Source organism: Saccostrea cucullata, unplaced genomic scaffold (genome assembly GCF_032062105.1).
Source record: "Saccostrea cucullata isolate Sc308-1 unplaced genomic scaffold, CSIRO_AGI_Scuc_v1 ctg3027, whole genome shotgun sequence".
Lineage (NCBI taxonomy): Eukaryota > Metazoa > Mollusca > Bivalvia > Ostreida > Ostreidae > Saccostrea > Saccostrea cuccullata.
Window position 1 is genome coordinate 33,615 of NW_026936908.1, and position 18,763 is coordinate 52,377.

An 18,763-nucleotide genomic window follows, 5' to 3' on the forward strand; every position below is an offset into this window, starting at 1 on the left:
AATGTTCATGCATCATCCGAAGCCTTAATACATAAACAGCTTTGGTAATTTAAGTTTAAGAACATGACATATACAGTGTAAAAAGGAGTAAACATTGTCTTCACCATGTGATATATCCAAGTTAATCAATACAAGAGGACATTATGGTAGTTGATACCCCTTCACTGTTTTACAACCTCCAGGAGAAATCATATAAAACACCTTGGTGAAGGAATTTGGAGTACCTGGGTTATTCAGAACTGTTTTTATGAAGCATCAAATGTGTATATTTCAAGTTTATATTGAATCTTAAAAGTGACAAAATCGTATACATAGCATGTACATGTTGTATTATAGCTGACTGACTTTAAGCAACTTTTTAGTTTATATCTTTTATCCTGTATATTTTATGGAGTCATTAAAAAAGTCATTATATTCTCAGAAAATTCATTCTTGATAACTGGTAAAAGCTTAAACCAGAAGCAATATATGCACTGGTACACAGGTAGCCATTGTTTTGAGTCATAATACCTGTACAGAAATTTACCTGGGTAATATAATTTAAACCCAAACAAGGACAGGATTTTGTGTTAATAATCTCCCAGCTTGTTTGACTAGATATCTAGCCATTGATACATCAATCCAAAACTTGTCGCTATATCAAACACACTTTCAAACGGGTATAGATCTGCAGTGCAAAGATTTCTCGGTCATGTAGGTATAGGTGGAAGCTAGGACTCTTACGTGAAAGTTCCGATTTAAAATTTCTGTTTTAATTTCCTATCTCGAGCTACAATTTGATAGGGTTTCTAATGGCAGCAGCTTGCTTGTGTACTATCAATAAAGGTGAATGAATATTAGTCATACTAATTAACACCCAAAATATTTTAAAATATGGAGGAATTTTTTTAAATTCTTAAATATTTGTTGGAATTTAACAGGTTTTTAAGTGTCTGGAATATAAATATACAAACTATGGAAACTGTTCAAGGTAAATATGTGTAAATGTTTTTGTATAGAATTATAATATATATATATACGTGTAATAAGCTAACTAAATAGAAAGTAGATTGTTGTGTTATATAAGGAAATTAAACCATTAATTAAGTGTGATGAGTGACATGTATGTTCGTAGTCTAATTTAGGGGAACAGTCACATTTTGCTAAACTCATTTTGCTAAATATGCCTTTTCATAGACTTTTCAGATATTTATATTGGCTAGTAAAACTTGTTATACATGTACCCCCCTCAAATAAAGTTTGGAAACAGCTTTTCTGTTTGTGCAAAAGTGTCCGATCCATATCTTTCTTATGGAGGCCAGAATATTAAAATCTGTTACTTCATACAAAGATTGCTCATGACCTAACTGTGTGTCATGACCTAAGCACAAGGTCATTTGGCATGTTCAAGGTCACTGAAAGAAAAATTTCATATATCTTGTCTGGTCCATAATATGTTCTTAATATATATAAACTTGTGAGTTTCCATTTTAGGCAAAGATTGCTTATGACCTGAGGGTTTGTCATGACCTAGAGTAAAATATATTTGTGCAAGTTCAAGGTCATGCATTAAAAGAAAAAGTGCATAATTTGTGTCTGGTCCATATCTTTCTTATGGATAAGCTTGTTGGGTTTATTATTATCTGAGGGTGTGATATGACCTTGACACTAGGTCATTTGTGCAAGTTCAAGGTAAGTGAAAGAAATAGTTCATCAATTCATGTCTGGACCATATTCTTTCTTATGGATAAACACTGGGTTCAAGGTGACTAAAGGAAAAAGTTCATAATTCATGTTTCATCAAATCTTCCTTATGCAAAAGATTGGAATCTACTACTTCACACAAAGATTGCTTATGACCTGAGGGTGTGATATGACCTTTATCCAAGGTCATTTCTGCAAGTTAAAGGTCACTGAAAGAAAAGTTTATTAACTCATACCTGGTATATATCTTTCAAATGGATAAACACAATGAATCCTAGATGAATCCCATTATACACAAAGATTACTTGAGACCTGAGGGTGTGTCATGACTTTGACCCAAGGTCATTCCTGCACTCTCAAGGTCACTAAAAGAAAAAGTTTATAATTTGTGTTCAGCCTGTATCATCAATATTGATGTTTTTTAGGCTATGTCTTAGTTTCATTTATTAAAAATATGTAATGATCAATTACCAGTAAATTTTCACTTTAAATGCTTAAACAAATTTTGAACACAAATACTAGTATTAGTGACTTGGCACCTTCTCTGAAAAAACTAGTGTGTGTGTGTGTGGGGGGGGGGGGGGGGTATTTGTCTCTTTTGGACTGTGAGTTCTGGTTTAAAGCCGCTTCATCCGAAACAGGCACATATTATCTTAAAAAATAAAAGTATGTCATTACATAAATAATATATAAAAATTAATCATAAGATTGATTTAATAGTTTATTACAACAATCCTTACATGGAAAACAGAGACCAAAAACCTTGTTGACAAACAGCAGTTCCTGACGGGAAGTTAAGATCTGTTTTGAAGTCACCTTTGAAAAAAATACTTTTATCGGCTATATCTAGTTATGAAGAGAATTCAAACCCGAGTATTTTTTTCCATTAATAGAATCCTAAGTCATGATATATCTTTTAAAAATTAAGAAATTTAAATTGAATATAATCCATAGTAATTTTTATATTAATATGCATATTTACAGAATAAAGGAAAATCAGATATTTTTAAAGATTTTTTAAAAAGGGAGTTTAGTAACGAGGGCTAGAATATTGCCCATGTACACTTTGTTGTGGAAAAAATGCTCGGGTTTGTTCTTCATGAGTTACACATGTAAGCGATAAATTTAATTTTTTGAAGGTGATTTCACGCAAGGTCAACAAATGTCAACAAAGGATTATTTTTTGTGTGACCTAACAAAAATTTATTTTTTTTAACTTTTGAATTTTGATATCTTTAAAAAGAAAAAGACTTTGGGGATATGATTTGACAAAAGTTGAAATAATTTATGGACAATTATTTTTCAAAAAGAAAAACGAATCTATATTTTTAGCAATTAGAATTGGACCAAGCGGCTTTAAAATATACAAAATATACTGAAATGACCATCTAGAAATTCAGGACGAGGGAGGGATGATGCAAAGAATACAATAATGTAAGGGTTCAAATTTAGGGAAGTAGGATTGGAACACGAGAAGGAGCAATGATACACTGTATTTTTGATGTTTGAAGAATAAATTTACATACTGTAGAAGTACATTTTTCCGCATGGTATTAATTTACGCTATGTACGCGGTCACAAATTTTCCACGGAGTTTTGTCCAAGCGTACTTAATGTAAATGTAAGGCATGTAGTAACAGTCTAAGAAATCTGTGTAATTTTCTACCCATGGATCAAACAGAAATTGAGATTCCGCGGAATTATGACCCAGTGAAAAAAGTACCTCTACAGTATTCAGTAAAATACCAATATTTTGCTTTTAATATAATAGCACCCTGTTTACTTAGAGCATTATATTTAACTATATAAATCTTGTAGTTTTTAAGAACAACACTATTACAAATAATTAAATGTCTTTCAAATTATTATATATTAACTGGTGCATTTTAAAAAGACAATAAATCTAACCATGTCATTCATCAAAATGTCATGCTATTATTTGTTTAGTATAAGTATGCACTTAGCTGGATTATTTCACAGATAGTGCAAGAAAGTATTATTTAATTAATAAAGTAGATGCCATTTAACATATAGCAAAATTTGGCGGTTTGATTGATAGCAGCTTCATCTTTTCAAGATATCGATATAAGTTACCATTGTTACAATATTGATTTAAGGCTGTGTAGCTGCCTGCTCTCTTTGTAATGCATAATCAGTTAATTGGTAGTTTTAAAGTGCACATTAAAATTGAAATCGCATAGATTGCAATTTTTTTCTCAGTATGTCTGCTTAGAGAAAACTAGTCTAATAGTTGGGTTACCAAGAGGTGTGCTTGTTTTGTGGATATTTTGCTTTATCTACATTTTAGGTATTTATTTCTTGATAACAGAAAACACTTCAAGTGTATATTATTTATCTCATTGTGTACCCAAAATTAAGATGTTTACTCTCACTTCAGTGAAATCCTTTGATATCCACTAAACAATTGTTTGGCTGAAAGTTAAATTTCTCTCTCTTTTTCTCTCATCCACAACGTAAATCATACCTATATCTTCACAACAATATTTATTTTCTACACTGAATGAAGTAACAAAAAGCTGCATCTTATTTTTATTGTATACATCTATTACACATGAAATTTGAGATAATGTGATTGAATAATATACATGTATCAAACTGCAATGTGTATGTACTACATGAAATTAAGTTTGAATGAAAATCCTTTGAACCCAAATTACCCAATGTATTAAAAAAAATTCTCTTTTGATTCTGATATGGCCTAGAAAAAAAATATGTTCGTTTCCGCTTTCCCGACCGACCCTAATTTATAGTGCCGACCCTAAATATTTTTTTAATGCTTTTGTCCCATGATGAGCAAGATATCAACTAGGGAATTATAGCCTCCAACTTTGCAAGCTTTTCAAGACAGAAAGAAGTTTGGGTGTGACCTTTCTATTATAAGTTAAGTCACAGTAATGCTTGAAAACACCATTTCTTTTGTCATTAATGTTACTTCTATACACGTTTTGATTAAAGAAGCAAAAAAATTTTTTTCAAAAAAAAAAAAAATTGCCTACCTACCTACCCTATATTTTTTCAGCCTGAAAGCGGAAACAAACATTTTTTTTTTTATAGGCCGATTTAAATAATCTACTGATGATATCTGGTATTCAGTTAGGACAAAACTCACTCTGTAAAACGTCAAGTTCATGCAAACAAATTCTACATAACAAGTAGGTAGTACTCTGCTTTTATCAGTAAACATTTTGCTGGGTTTATGACAAGTTATAGTTACAGCGGTAGAAGTTTCAAAATGAAAATAATGATTTTTATGAACATTTAGTTCTTTCTGAGAAGAAGTACATGTAGTGCAATTCTTTTCCCTAAATAAATGATTGCAAATAATATTAAAAATTTTAAAAATTGGCAAGGAAAGCAAATCATCTATTAAGTTAGAGAAGTTCTATAATATAATTTTAATCAAATGTCCTATAATTTAATCAAAATTAGATTTATGAGTAAGAGATAATTAAGAATGGTAATTGTTTCTTTATTTTGTAGAAGAACCAGAGGAGACCCCTCCAACAAAAGTTGAAGCCGGGACCAGTCCCTTAGAACAAGAGGAGGAGGCTACTACAACAAAAGCTGAAGTAGGGACCAACCCCCCAGACCAGGAAGAGGAACGTCCTGAGAGAGTTGACACAGGGACTGACCCCCTGGATCAAGAAGAGGAGGGTCCTTCCCAAGCAACCATGGAGGAGCCGGCGAGCAAAACAACGGACCTCAGTCAAAGAGGTTCCCGAAATCTGGCACAGATGGATGGGGAGGAGGTGGATACCAGTAAAATGAAATATGTCGGTTAGTTTATTGGGGTTTATTTGTTTGTCGGCATCCTTTTATTTCCCAAAATATTATTTGCCTTCTCAAAGTATTGTAGAGATAAAAATTATCTGTTGGATTATCTTTTTAAAGCTGTTACAATGTAGAAAGTTAAAAACAGGATTACAGTTTTATTTAAGCATGAACGGAAATGAAGTTTTCACAGTAAACGTTAAAAGGTAAAATTGAGACATGCTGCTCTTCTATCTTAAATCAAACATGTTTGATTTTTATTTCAACAATAGAGGGAGTTCAGTGTGCTAGAGTGGATGTCATGGATACAGGGTTCACAGTGCCAGAGGTCATCATTATGGAAGGTCAAGGTGTTTTGTTTGAAAAGGGAGGCAGAAAGACCCTGGAGATTGTCCAGGTTATAAATATTTCCAAGTTATTTGGTTTACTTTAATTTTTGGTCCTCTGAAGTTTCCCAATAAAGACTTTGCTGTTACTGAATAAGTCTTTGATTGATTTGGTTACTTAGGTGATCCATGATGGTGACAACCTGAGACCTGTGATTGGTGGATTTGGTTCCAAAGATGCCAAGGTCAAGGACAAACAAGACAACTATATTCAGCAATTCAATTTAGAAGGAGAATATAAATTTGCAGTGTAAGTTTGAAGATAAAAGTCATATTGTGATGAAAATTCATCTTAGTGGCATTTTGAGTAGAGTTGAGGGAGTCATTCAGAGTACAACTTAATTTTTATGTTTTCAGACATTCTTTTCTGTTTTAGGTCTAAGATACGCTGTACCCCCCTGACTGTGATTGTAAGACGACGTCTGCCATTGAGGGCGGGCGTGACAGATGACGGTTTTAACCCCCAAATTATTGCCGTTGACCAGGGGGACACAGTTGAGTGGTCGTGGAAGGACTGTACCGTGCCTCACTCTGTACAAGAAGTAAATTATCTGTTTGACAAAGGGGTGTTTGTCAAAACTCAATGGCCTGATGGGGCAAGGTAGGTGTTTTATGTCTAAAAAAGAATCTCTAAAGAATATACAGAATTATTTAAACAGCAAAGTACCAGGTTTGGATTTTTTGCTGTAAAAACTAATATACAGAATTATTTAAACAGCAAAGTACCAGGTTTGGATTTTTTAAAGTTTGCTTTGTTATTAAACTAATTTGTTGGGACTTATTTATAGTACTATGTAAGTTCATGTTATGTTATATTTTTCCAGCAATGTTGTAAGAACAATCACAGGAAACTTCTCCAAAAAATTTCCGTGAGTATGATTTGCATAACTACGATATAATCAATATTAGTTATAGTAATTGATTGCTTATGGTGTATTTGGAATAGGAGAAATAAATGCATTTAAAAAAAATACAAGAAAAAGAAACTGAAAACTTGTGTGCTTTTCTTTTTATCAGGCGTCCAGGAATATATTTTTTCCAGACAGAAAGTTCTGAACTTCACAAGCAACATTTCTGTGTGGTCAGAGTCAGGCAAAGTATCAGGTAATTAAATGTAGAATTACCTATTGAAAAAAATTACTGCATAATCATTTTTTTGTGGTGCCGAATTTTCTTGGTTTTGAGGAAAATAATTTGTGAGCTTTTTCAAACTAAGAAAACAGCAAAAATTGAGTGAACATGGAAATAATTGTTAATATGTACATGTAGTAACAAAAGCACAAGTCACAGAACCTTTTAAGAAATTCAGTTTTAATCTCGTAGATTATGCCATCTAAAACAATGTTCATGATAGTTCTTTAAAATTTCATTGAATTCTTTGTTAATACATTTGATAACCCACCACAGGGAGTATAAGGTGGAGATATCAGACCGAGCCTTCCATCCCCCCGTGTTACTGATAGAGACCGGGGACAGGGTCTGGTGGTACTGGGACAAATTCAAGGTAGATTTTAAATTTTACTAAATACATAAAATAATAAAATTAATTGTAAAAAAAAAATGTTTCTCATTCCGTATTAATCGTAAAAAAAAAATATAAGTAGTCAAAGTTCAGATTTCAAAAAATTTTCATTTTCAATTTGTAAAGAGACCACCAAATCAAAATTTCAGACACAATGTCAATAATTTTTTATTTTTATCAATTTTTTTCGCAGTGCAAGAAACACCACTGTGTATACCAGATAGAGGCACCGACCTTAAACCAGGATGATGAGGAACCGTATCAACCGGTTCAGAACGGCTTCAGGTGGAGTCAACCAAGGTAGGGGAAATACTTAAACTTATTCAGTCAACCAAGGTAGAAAAAATACTGTAAATTTATATAGTCAACCAAGGTAGGGGAAATACTGTAAACTTACTTAGTCAACCAAAGTAGGGGGAAAATACTGTAAACATACTCAATCATCCAAGGTAGGGGAAATACTGTAAACATACTTAGTCATCCAAGGTAGGGGAAATGCTGTAAACATACTTAGTCATCCAAGGTAGGGGAAAATACTGTAAACATACTTAGTCAACCAAGAAAGGGGAAATACTGTAAACATACTAGATCAACCAAGGTTAGGGAAATACTGTAAACATACTTAGTCATCCAAGGTGTGGGAAATACTGTATGCATTTTTAGTCAACCAGGGTAGGAGAAGTACAGTAAATATGCATAATCAACCACTGGTAGGCAGAATATTGTAAACATTCTAAGTCAACCAAGGAAGGGGGAATACTGTTACCATAATTAGTCAACCCAGGAAAATTACTGTAAACATACTTGTTCAAACATTGGAGGGGAAATACTGTAAATGTACTCAGTCAACCAAGGTAGGGGAAATACTGTATATAAACACATAAATCCAAAGGATTATAAGTTTCTTGAAAAAAAAATGCTTGAAAAAAAGAGAGGTGTCTAACATTATATCTCCAGAATGTTGTCATTAATATTGAAGAAATGACTCATCATGCAATATATGTGAGTTAATAAATGAACTGTTTTGAACTATTTACCAGTAAGCAGGGTCTGCTGTCCCACGTGTTTACAGAGCCTGGTGTGTTCTATTACTCTGATCAGAACTTCCAGGAAGCAGCGGAGTACATTGGTACTGTGATCGTCAAACCCAAACCAAAGGAACACAGGGTAATGATCAAAGAAGATGGGTTTGAACCAGGTAAGGCCACAGTAAATTTAAAGTGCAGCTCAATTCAAATAAAAATTAAGGATAGGAACTGTGAAATCACAAATTTTCATGTGGTATAATTTTCGTTGTTTACGTGGCATGAAGAGAACCACAAATTCATATCCCTTATGAAAATTATGAACTGTTTTATAATTCCTTTCTTTTAACCAAGAAATCAAAATCCCATTGAACTAATAATTTTTCCAGAAACCACAAAAATTTGATCCGAAGGTAAAAAGTGATTTTACATTATAAAATCTTCCATCATATTATTTTTTATGCCTTTTAATTTGAACAGATGTTGTAAGAATCAGAACAGGGGAGAGAATCTGGTTTTGGTGGAACCCCATTCTGTTTTCTAAGAAAAATGTCCCTGTTTTACTGAGGGAGGTAGAAAAATGTCTGAATCCAGCAACGAAGCGACCCTCCACTCCAGAGGATGAATGTAAGTCAACAAGATGATCTTAAATACTGTAGAAAAAAGTTCACAAGCTCCAAAGGTTTTAAATATCCAACTATTTATGTTGGCATATTTCGTACTGCAGTCTTTAATGCATAATATAGATCAACATTCTATTTATTGGTATCTTTTTATTTACAGCTAAATACCAGCACCCAGATGAAGAGACTGTTAAACTGATCACAGATGTGGGATTTGCGACAGTATTTTATTCCACAACAGGAGTGTATCAGTACAGGGTACGGAACTCGACGGTGTGTTCGGTGATCGTCAGCCCAGGAGAAAAGGTTAGTGTCGTATAGAGTTTTTTCCCTTATAAAGGGCCAATGCATTATTGCAGCTTTCATTATATGTAAAAAAAAAAATCAATATCTTTAAAAATTGATTAACAAAAATATTCAAGAAAAAAATTTTTGGGGTCATTTAGATACGTCTTTGATTTTTCTTTTATTTTAAGCATAAATATTTTCCTGTTCTTATTCTTAGAATCACACGATTCACCTGACAGACAGTGGACCGGAACAGAAGGTCATCATGTCGGTCCGACCCAATGACCGGGTCTGGTGGGTCTGGCAGAGCACTAAGAAGCAGCACAATGTCATACAGGTGTCCCATCAGGGCGACCCTATCCCCGGGGGGTTCTGCAGTGGCATGCCTCGCGACTCACCCTCAGCATTCGTACATACTTTCGAATTTCCAGGAGTGTTTTACTATAAAAGGTGAGAAAAGATCGCTTTATATGTTAGGTTGTAGGTACAAATGTAATTGTTTTTTTTTTTTAGAATTGCTACTTTTTTGTCAAAAAAAATCATTAAATCTATATAAATTGATGGTAGAACAGTATATAGATTTATACATTTCATCCTCTTAGTTAGAAAGTGTCCACATATGAAATATTCAAATATCGATTTAACAAAAGAAAATTTTACTTTCTGTAGTCAAAGTTTACCAAAGATATTTGGAGCCGTGGTGGTGACTACACAGCCAGTGGTTCACGAGGTGGAGGTGGGGCCCATTATACGTCCTGACCCCATCTCTGTCAAAGTTCACGACATCGTATGCTGGATCTTCAGCAAACCACAGAAAGAGAACGTGCTCGAAATCACCCACCCTGACCAAGTTACACCTGACCTGCAGTGTGAGGAAGTCAGCCCAAGGTCAGATTTCACCATTTCTCTTCTTTCTTCTGTTTCTCTTGCCATTTCTCTAACAATGGGTCTGTCTGAAGTTTTAAGTTGACTCTAATTTGTCTGTCTTGGGTCTACAAAATAAATGTTAATCTATAAAATGGCTTTACAACATTATGGCGAAAACTGTCATGAAATTCATTATAAAGATGTAAAGATTGATTCATTTATTTTTAGGTCTTGTTTGAGCAAAGCTATTGACAAAACAGGAGTGATGCATTTCTACAGCAAATCCTTCAACAAACAAAAGAAAAATATAGAAAATGTAAGTATTACCATTAATTTTGCCAATTACACATAAATTACAGTAATAATTGCATATATTTTTCCATTGGAACATGGGTGAGATCAGTAAAAGTTTAATTTTTGCTTGTTTAGTACCTGGAGGATGTGAGGTTCAGCAGTGTCATCAGTGATGAGCGTTATGACAACACAGTCATCAAAGTGGACAAGGAAGGGTTCCATCCACATTTTGTTTATGTACAGAAGGTAGGGGAAGACTCTATAATAATGTTTAAATGGTGTATGGTTTTGTTTTTGATCAAAATTGACATACAGTAAAAGATTTGTTAAATATAAGTCCTGATAATGTGAAATTCTAGTTCCTTATATATACCAAAGTTCTTTATATCAGCATACAAATTGCTATGATATTAGAGATAGGGAGAAGACATTGCTTCTTTATAACTAAAAAAAATCCTTTTAACAGAGTAAAGTGAATTTTATTGTATGGGAACTGACATTTTAACAGTCAGTAACTGGCTTCAATTTGTCCTTCAAAGTGTTTTAGTCTTTTTAAAGGATAGCTTTCATCAGACAACAATTTCAGCTAAACAGTGAGGATGAAGTACAGTAAAACCCATAAAGTGAAACATGCTTACAATGAATTGTTGCTCACTGTGCAATGTTTTCCGTCCTTGGGGCTTTGAAACATATTGTTATACCCTTATAAATATCCTTCTATATAATTATTGCTAATAAAAAGTCCAACAAAAGAAATGTTTATTACATCAGTCTAACAATTTCACTATTGACCGGTCTTACATAAGAATTGTTAGACCGCAACGTCACTCGTCTGTTACGTCACAATTAATAATCATCGTTCAATATCAGCGACGCGAAAATAGCCGAAGTTAAGAGCTATTAAGAGTTGTTGCTAACAGCAAGGTAAGGTAGAAGGGAAGAGTATGTTTTGTGATAAGTATTTTTTGTGATATAATAGATTTATAATTGATTTTGTTCTTTCTCGCTTGATGTTTTATATATACTGAAGAAGCCATAATTTTCCATATAAAATAATTGATAGTCTAGCATGTTTTGATAAAATTGATCAATCTTAAGTGAGCAGTGAAGGGTATAACAAAACAGTTATAGACTGGGATTCGGGCAACATATGATTTGTTGGACCTGAAGATGAAAATGTTGCCCTTGGCCTCCGGCCTCGGGCAACATTTTCACCTTCAGGTCCAACAAATCATATGTTGCCCTCATACCCAGTCAATAACTGTATATTGTTAACTTAATAGATATAATAAATTACATTTAAATATAACTAAACACAATTTTCTGTTCTTGGGAACGGTCTAAAAAATCAATCTGTTTTACTGTGCACTTGCATGTAGATAAATTATGTAAATTTCAGTTGGGCTTGCAAGTAGATATATTAATTTTTTTTTTTTCAGGGAGAGAGTGTTAGGTGGACTTGGATTAACACAGATGAAGAACACAACATTATCCATGTCACTTCACCAGACAGCAAGGTAATATAAGCCAGAGTTGAATTTTCATTACATTGAATAATTATACTTGATTATTTTTAGTTATTAAATAATAGCAAACTTATGTTTCACGTGTTATTACATAAAAAGTTTTATTTCAGCAAGTTTATGCTGTCAGATTCGATATAAATCTGCATGAAAACAATTTTAGTAGCTAGAATATATTAACCATTGTTTTCATTATCCTTTTAATCAAGGACCGTTTTGGCAGAATGAATCCACAAGTGAGTCTGTCTGTAATAATATATTCCTGGATGTACTATCATATTTCTACCACTACTCTTCCAATAGGAACCTGAACCTGAAATTAAATGTCAAGTAGTATTATCATTCATCAGAGAAGGTTATGGACCTGTTCTTGAAGGGCAAATTTTGTTTTCTTGAGAATGTGTATCTTAACTTAGTAAATTTGAAATTTCCTTTAGACTGATTTATTTAACATTAAACAAAATTTTAGCCTGTGTATTTGTTACATGTATATATCCTTTAAAAGTATCTGTATTTAAATTGTCAAATTATTTCACTTTAAAAAAGATAATTTACTTCAACTTCAACTTCAACTTCAATGGGTTTACTCGCGAAAATCCATATGGACATTTTTCAGCGAGGACTATAATATACATGCGTGCAGTGGAATGTCCAAATGTAAAAAAGGTTACTCCTTAACATGAATATACATTGTACAGGTCACTGTTGGTATATTCAAGTGTGCAGGGTAGGTGTTCAACAAAAGTTGGAGGTTCTGTACAAAATTTATGTGAGTATACGTTTTTGTTCGTGTATTACCCATTTTATACGATATAAATAATTTTTTATCCCAGTTTCCTAAATTATTTTTAAATGATCTAACTAGTGTAGTATGGATATAGTTAATATTTCTGAACTCTTTCACTGTCTTTTTGTACACATACTATTTTGTAAATTTCCAAAGTCTGTCCTAGTACTGATTCAAGAAGGGGTTTACTTCCATTAACAATCATGTACATCTCATCTTTTACCTACCATTTTCTCTTTTTTTCCCAATGAGAGGAATTATGAGTTATGGTACTTTTCCTTAATACTAGTGGGACTTATCAGAGGCAAAACTTAGAAAATCAATTCAGCACTTCATCAATTGACTTTAGGAGTTTAAATCATTAATTTTCATGTTTTTATGTCAAACAATGGACACTGTTTTCGAACTACAGCAAATATTTCAAATTCATCTACAGCATTTATGGTGCCTTTCCAGGATTATTTGTATATTTCATTAACTGATGATTTTTGGCCAACAGGAACCCCTAAATGTAGTTGGTGGTGTAAAATCATTTAACAGTGGCAAGCAGGTAAAAAACAACAGCTTCCTCTACACATTTGACGAGCTCGGAAGTTTCACCGTGGCTTCCCAGGGTGCACCTGGATATTCCTGTACGGTTCACGTCATAACATCAGGTAAAAAATTGATTTGAAAATTATTTTTAATTTCTTTCATATTGTCTCAATAGGTTCCAATCAAGGAAAAAATTGTCACTGGAATCCGAGGTTTTCGTAGTGGCGTGTTGGAGAAAAATCGAGAGTTTTTACACACATTTGATAGGATCGGACAGTACTTTATTATGTCTGAGGGGGCCCCTGATGAAATCTGTACTGTTTTTGTAGTTGATGGTAAGAGAGGTGTGGAATTTTGCATACTCAGGAGCTTTTAATGGCTAACATGCATCTATAGAGTAATGCCAAAGTGCTGGAACATTGCCATAAAGGAAATAGGCAGTGTGGTGTGCTTTTAATTTGCAGTTTTTATGGAAATTAAAGTTAAAAAATATGTGGAACTTGTTTTATTAGCATGCATGGTAACTTTTAATATATATATTTAAGAGTGTCTGATATTGGTGCATTGAATTAACTGATGGCAGAGTGTAATAATGTTTGAAGTGGGTTTTTATGTTATTTATGAAAATATTTAAAGCGAAAGGATTAAGTCTAGAAGTTGCTTACTTTGTTCTGCATGTTCTATAGGATAGTAGAAATTTTAGGGCAATGTATGTGTCAAAGCTTATGAAAAATGTAATTTGTAAAAGCTCCTTCCAATAAAGTAAAATTTCTCTAAATTTTGTAACATTCAAATGGCATGTGCTATCTGAACTTTTGCCATAGGATGTGAAAAAAAAAATATAAGCTTCTCTGAAACTGTTGGACTACTTAGATAAATGTTTTTGCCATGAACATGATAAATGGAGGGGCAAAAATATGGTAAAAAATACGCATTTTGATAATAGAAAAATATAATAAATAAAATTAATTCACTGTTGTACACAGTGGGTAAACTGTTTTCCAGAAAAGTAACTTAAAAGAAATATTTTAAAAAAAAATTTGTCTTGGTCATTTTTTTTATAAAAACTAAATCAGAAAAGATATGATTTGCATATTTTAAAAACAATTAATTTCTTGAAATTTCGGTGTTCTTTAACTGCATTTTTTGCCTTCCCAGATGAATGGGTCCTGTCGGGGTATCATTTTGAATTCCTGTTAACACTTTAAGTGTTTTGTGGGGGTATGGTGTATTATTCCCATTGGGTCAGCTGTAGTTTGGAAAAGACAAAGAAATTATAATACATGTATCCATTGCCATATATCATAGTAAATAGAAGACTGATATAATTTGTGTGCTGCATTAAATCTTTTTCACCCTTTTCAGCTGATCATGTAAAGGAGCCCTCCATAGCTCCAAACTCCTTGAATGGAGGCACTGTCGATCAATTCAGCAAAATAGAACTGACCTGTGAAACACTCGGATCCAAAATTTTCTACACCACTGATGGATCCCCACCTGAACTTCACATTGAATCGGCAAAGGTAAGAAATGCTTAAATTTCTTATCAGCCAATCAATATGGAGGTCAAAGATTAATGGTTAAAAAGTCATTTTTAAATTAATTGTTATCATTTGCAAAATATTGATTTTTAAATCGATCATGATATAGATTTTCTAACAAGGGAAATTTAAGTGATAGGTGATATATTATACAGCAATCAATGACTAAAGAACTCTCCAGGAAAGAAGATAGATTTGCTTAGCAATGGCAGACATGAAGATTTGTCCTTAAGATTTATAATCCATACAAATCTAGGCCCTGAAAGATAAAATTTCCAATGTTTTCTGTTGCATAAAATCTTGTGTGTTTTTTCTCTAGCTATACAACCCAGAGAAAGGTGTCATTCTAAAGAAACATGGTCTGTGTTTTATAAGAGCTATGGCAGTAAAGGAAGGACTTCTCAATAGCTCCATTTTTACCTCAAAGTAAGTAACCTGGGCTTAGGCAAAGCATGTATTTTTTATTTTTAACTATACTGCTCAGTTTAACAATGGGATCCAAAATGTCGATATTTTGAATACCATTTACCTTTCGTTTACTGGCCATTTACCTTTCATTTACTGGACAGGTAACTTTCACAAGTGTACCATTTTGTTATATTTATTGTAGGCGATACTGGGTTTTGGCCAAAGAGGGCACAATGGAGGAAAGTTCCTCAGAAACGGAGACGTCTACCGACCAGAAGGAGGAGAAGAGACAGACTCCACAGGTAAAACAATGATTTGTGTATAATCATGGGTGGTAATCCCAAGCTTTTTATAAAGAAGAAAAAACAATATTTGATTTATGCCAGTTTTTGTTATACTGTATAATAGACACAGAACGATCAATTTCAGATTCCCCATAGTTCTGCAATACACACATCAATGTTTTTTTCTTCTTATTAACTTTTCGGTTTCAGTTTAATTGAAACGGAAAAGTTAAGTATAAAGTTTAGAATATAGGAGGAAAAGTTACTTACCGTATATACTCGCCTGTAAGTCGGTCTGCCTAAAATGAAAAGTTATATTTCAGATGCATATAATACCATTATTTTTATAGCTCGCCTATAAGTCGGACACAGAGTTTAGGACCAGTTATCAACTCCAAAAAAAACGACTTATAGGCGAGTATATACGGTAAACTAAAGATAACATAAAAAAACATCAAAAAGTTTTGATGGTTCTCTCCCCTTTATTTTCAATAGAAAAATGATAACTGGGACTGGTGGAGTTGTGCCCCAACCATTAAGGCCTGCTTTACTGACCCCGGGGTCATGGAGGTGTTCTGGGAGGAACCAAATGCTGTCCAGAAGAAACTCATCAAAGGTTACCAGGTAAAATGGCCATTCTTTGTTTTTATTTCATTTTAATGTATTTCAGATGAAGTTTTACATAGTTTAACTAGTTTGGAGGACATTTTTAATTAGTTATATTGTACACTTTTCTTTTGACCAGCTTTGCAAGTACATGCATTCAAATTAATTTCCTTCTTCCTCTGAAATTAACTGTACCACAAAAATTTTATAAAGATGCTAATGATTTCATTATCTTTAAAAAATTCACAAATATAATTAAGATTTTGAAAAAATTGAGATTTAATTGAGATTGTTATTTGTGTTTTTGATCAGATTTTCCTGAATGGTGTGAGGTACTGTGAAATGTTCCCGCCCAATAACAATAGCCTTAACATCACTGGACTGGCAGGAAATCGGATCTACGAAGTTTACGTAGAGGTCTATTCCTTGGACAAAAAACTCAACCCTCAGACCTCAAACAAACTGGTGAGTTGTTAGTTTGTCAAAAATTCAGCTACTCAAAGTCTTAAACTACCACAAACTTCTAAATTACACCATGAAGGGATATAAAAATTGAAACGCAGGCTAAGTTTATTGATAGTTGTTGAAATATGACTTTGACATACTGTTTATCAATGAATATATCCATACAAAGCCCAGGTAATATTCAGTTTACTTAGCATACTTTCATGACCTCTGCCCCTTCTATGAATTCTGTAAGTGTAAAATCTAACTTGAATATTGATATTGTGTCATTTCTATTTTATAATACCAGACAATGAAGGTGCCTCTTATGACAAAGGAGGGAGGACCAGTGATCTCCCTTGAGCGGGCTAACAAGCAGGATGCCCTGGTGGTGGTGTGGATGTCTATAGACACCACCGAGTACCCCATCAAGGGCTACCTCGTCTTCCTCAATGACCAGCAGTGTGGCGCCATGGTCAGTCTCACTTATTTACTTTTTTTTTTTGAAATCTGTATAGAATGAAGTGAAGGAAATTTTAGTCAGAGACAGAAACATGTGTTGATGCTGATGATTTTTGTTTGGTTTGAATTGGTTGCCTTAGACTACTATTGCAGCCATGTTAAAAGAGAGGGAGAAATAGAATGAGGTGTTGAATTGGATATTTGTTAGAATATAAGTGTATTTGGTTACATCAAAGTTCATGGTAGGGGTCCAGTTTTTCTCAAAATAATGTTTATGTTAATTCTAAATTTTTATGAATTCAGTAGGAATATCAAGATCCAATCACTTTCTGATCATTTATATTTTCATTTCATGATTATACTTCCTTGCTATAAGTTGGTCTTTTTTTCAAGTTTAACTTATAATAAGTCTGGAGGTTTAAAGAATTAGATAATTTGATTGAAAGGATTTAAATGCACCCAACTGTTTTTCGAAAAGAATGCGTTATATGTATCATTTTCAATTAACAAATCTGCATACCCCCTTTCTTTAAAGGGGGGTATTTTCAGAGAATTTTTTTAATGTTAGAAATAAAACTGAAAGCTAACTTTTCTACATATACAAGCATGAAGTTAATAACCAACAGGTACATCAGAAAATTTTTGAACAGGTTGAGGAAAGATTTAAATAAGTACAACATTATACATGTCATTGAAATATTTAAATCCCTTGACATGGTTTAGTGAATAATCCATTTGGATCTTGAATAGCCTTTACATTTGATTAGAGGCTGATATTATTAGCTACATGACTTTAAATGTCTGGTGTATGTTGTTTAATCTGACCTGTGGTTACTACACAGAGAGAGGTATACATGTAATAAGTACATTTTATTGTACAGTTCATCAGAGTTTGGAAAAAAAACTTCTTTTGTGAATGTAAATGAAGGTCTATTAATGTCTTTGGATTTTGCTTGGATAAGAACATCTCTGATTTCAGGTAAAATTTTGATTTAGGGGCTGCAGACTCAGTTCTCCTGACAATTAAGACCCATCTTTAGATTCATTGATGATATATTTATATATATTACATGTAATTGTAAATTTTTATGAATTCAGTAGCAATGTCTGTCGTCTGTCCACTTTCTGATGCAATTAATATTTTTATTACAGAGGGACATTATACATTAGAATCTACTACTCCACAATAAGATTGCTCATAACCTAAGGGTGTGTCATGACCTTGACCCAAGGTCATTTGGGGAAGTTCAAGGTCACTGGAAGAAAAATTTCATAATTCGTACATCCAGTCCATATCTTTATTATGGATAAACTATATAACATTCTCATTTCACACAAAGATTGCCCATGACCCAAGGGTGTGTCATGACCTTGACCCAAGGTCATTTGGGGAAGTTCAAGGTCATGAGAAAAATTTCAAAATTCATGTTTGACATATATATTATGGATAAACCAGCAGGTATTTCATCAAAGATTGCCCATGACCCAAGTGTGTCATGAAAGATTGACCCAAGGTCATTTGGGGAACATTATACAGGTCATTGAAATATTTAAATCCCTTGACATGGTTTAGTGAATAATCCATTATGGATAAACTTGGTAGGGCCTTTCACATAAAGATTGCCCATGACCCAAGGGTGTGTCATGACCTTGACCCAAGGTCATTTAAATGTTCAAGGTCACTGGTAGAAAAA

At 33.2% G+C, this 18,763-nt stretch overlaps 1 protein-coding gene across 1 annotated transcript in view; it reads left to right on the top strand.

Annotated features, from left to right (window-relative positions):
* Nucleotides 1-784: 784 nt before the first annotated feature.
* The window catches only part of LOC134246841 (uncharacterized), a gene marked incomplete at its 3' end in the record, with an annotated part of 36,054 nt that continues 18,075 nt past the window's right edge, over nucleotides 785-18,763 (top strand). Inside the window, exons 1-25 of the mRNA XM_062729187.1 lie at nucleotides 785-825; nucleotides 921-970; nucleotides 5,185-5,481; nucleotides 5,748-5,872; nucleotides 5,984-6,111; nucleotides 6,238-6,462; nucleotides 6,686-6,730; nucleotides 6,879-6,965; nucleotides 7,269-7,365; nucleotides 7,577-7,683; nucleotides 8,424-8,581; nucleotides 8,889-9,035; nucleotides 9,192-9,337; nucleotides 9,537-9,769; nucleotides 9,989-10,207; nucleotides 10,415-10,502; nucleotides 10,616-10,726; nucleotides 11,920-11,997; nucleotides 13,500-13,659; nucleotides 14,690-14,847; nucleotides 15,185-15,291; nucleotides 15,476-15,575; nucleotides 16,053-16,181; nucleotides 16,476-16,628; nucleotides 16,918-17,082. Of these exons, the coding sequence (XP_062585171.1) occupies nucleotides 955-970; nucleotides 5,185-5,481; nucleotides 5,748-5,872; nucleotides 5,984-6,111; nucleotides 6,238-6,462; nucleotides 6,686-6,730; nucleotides 6,879-6,965; nucleotides 7,269-7,365; nucleotides 7,577-7,683; nucleotides 8,424-8,581; nucleotides 8,889-9,035; nucleotides 9,192-9,337; nucleotides 9,537-9,769; nucleotides 9,989-10,207; nucleotides 10,415-10,502; nucleotides 10,616-10,726; nucleotides 11,920-11,997; nucleotides 13,500-13,659; nucleotides 14,690-14,847; nucleotides 15,185-15,291; nucleotides 15,476-15,575; nucleotides 16,053-16,181; nucleotides 16,476-16,628; nucleotides 16,918-17,082 (3,279 nt within the window). The remainder of the gene's footprint in view (nucleotides 826-920; nucleotides 971-5,184; nucleotides 5,482-5,747; nucleotides 5,873-5,983; nucleotides 6,112-6,237; nucleotides 6,463-6,685; nucleotides 6,731-6,878; nucleotides 6,966-7,268; nucleotides 7,366-7,576; nucleotides 7,684-8,423; nucleotides 8,582-8,888; nucleotides 9,036-9,191; nucleotides 9,338-9,536; nucleotides 9,770-9,988; nucleotides 10,208-10,414; nucleotides 10,503-10,615; nucleotides 10,727-11,919; nucleotides 11,998-13,499; nucleotides 13,660-14,689; nucleotides 14,848-15,184; nucleotides 15,292-15,475; nucleotides 15,576-16,052; nucleotides 16,182-16,475; nucleotides 16,629-16,917; nucleotides 17,083-18,763) is intronic.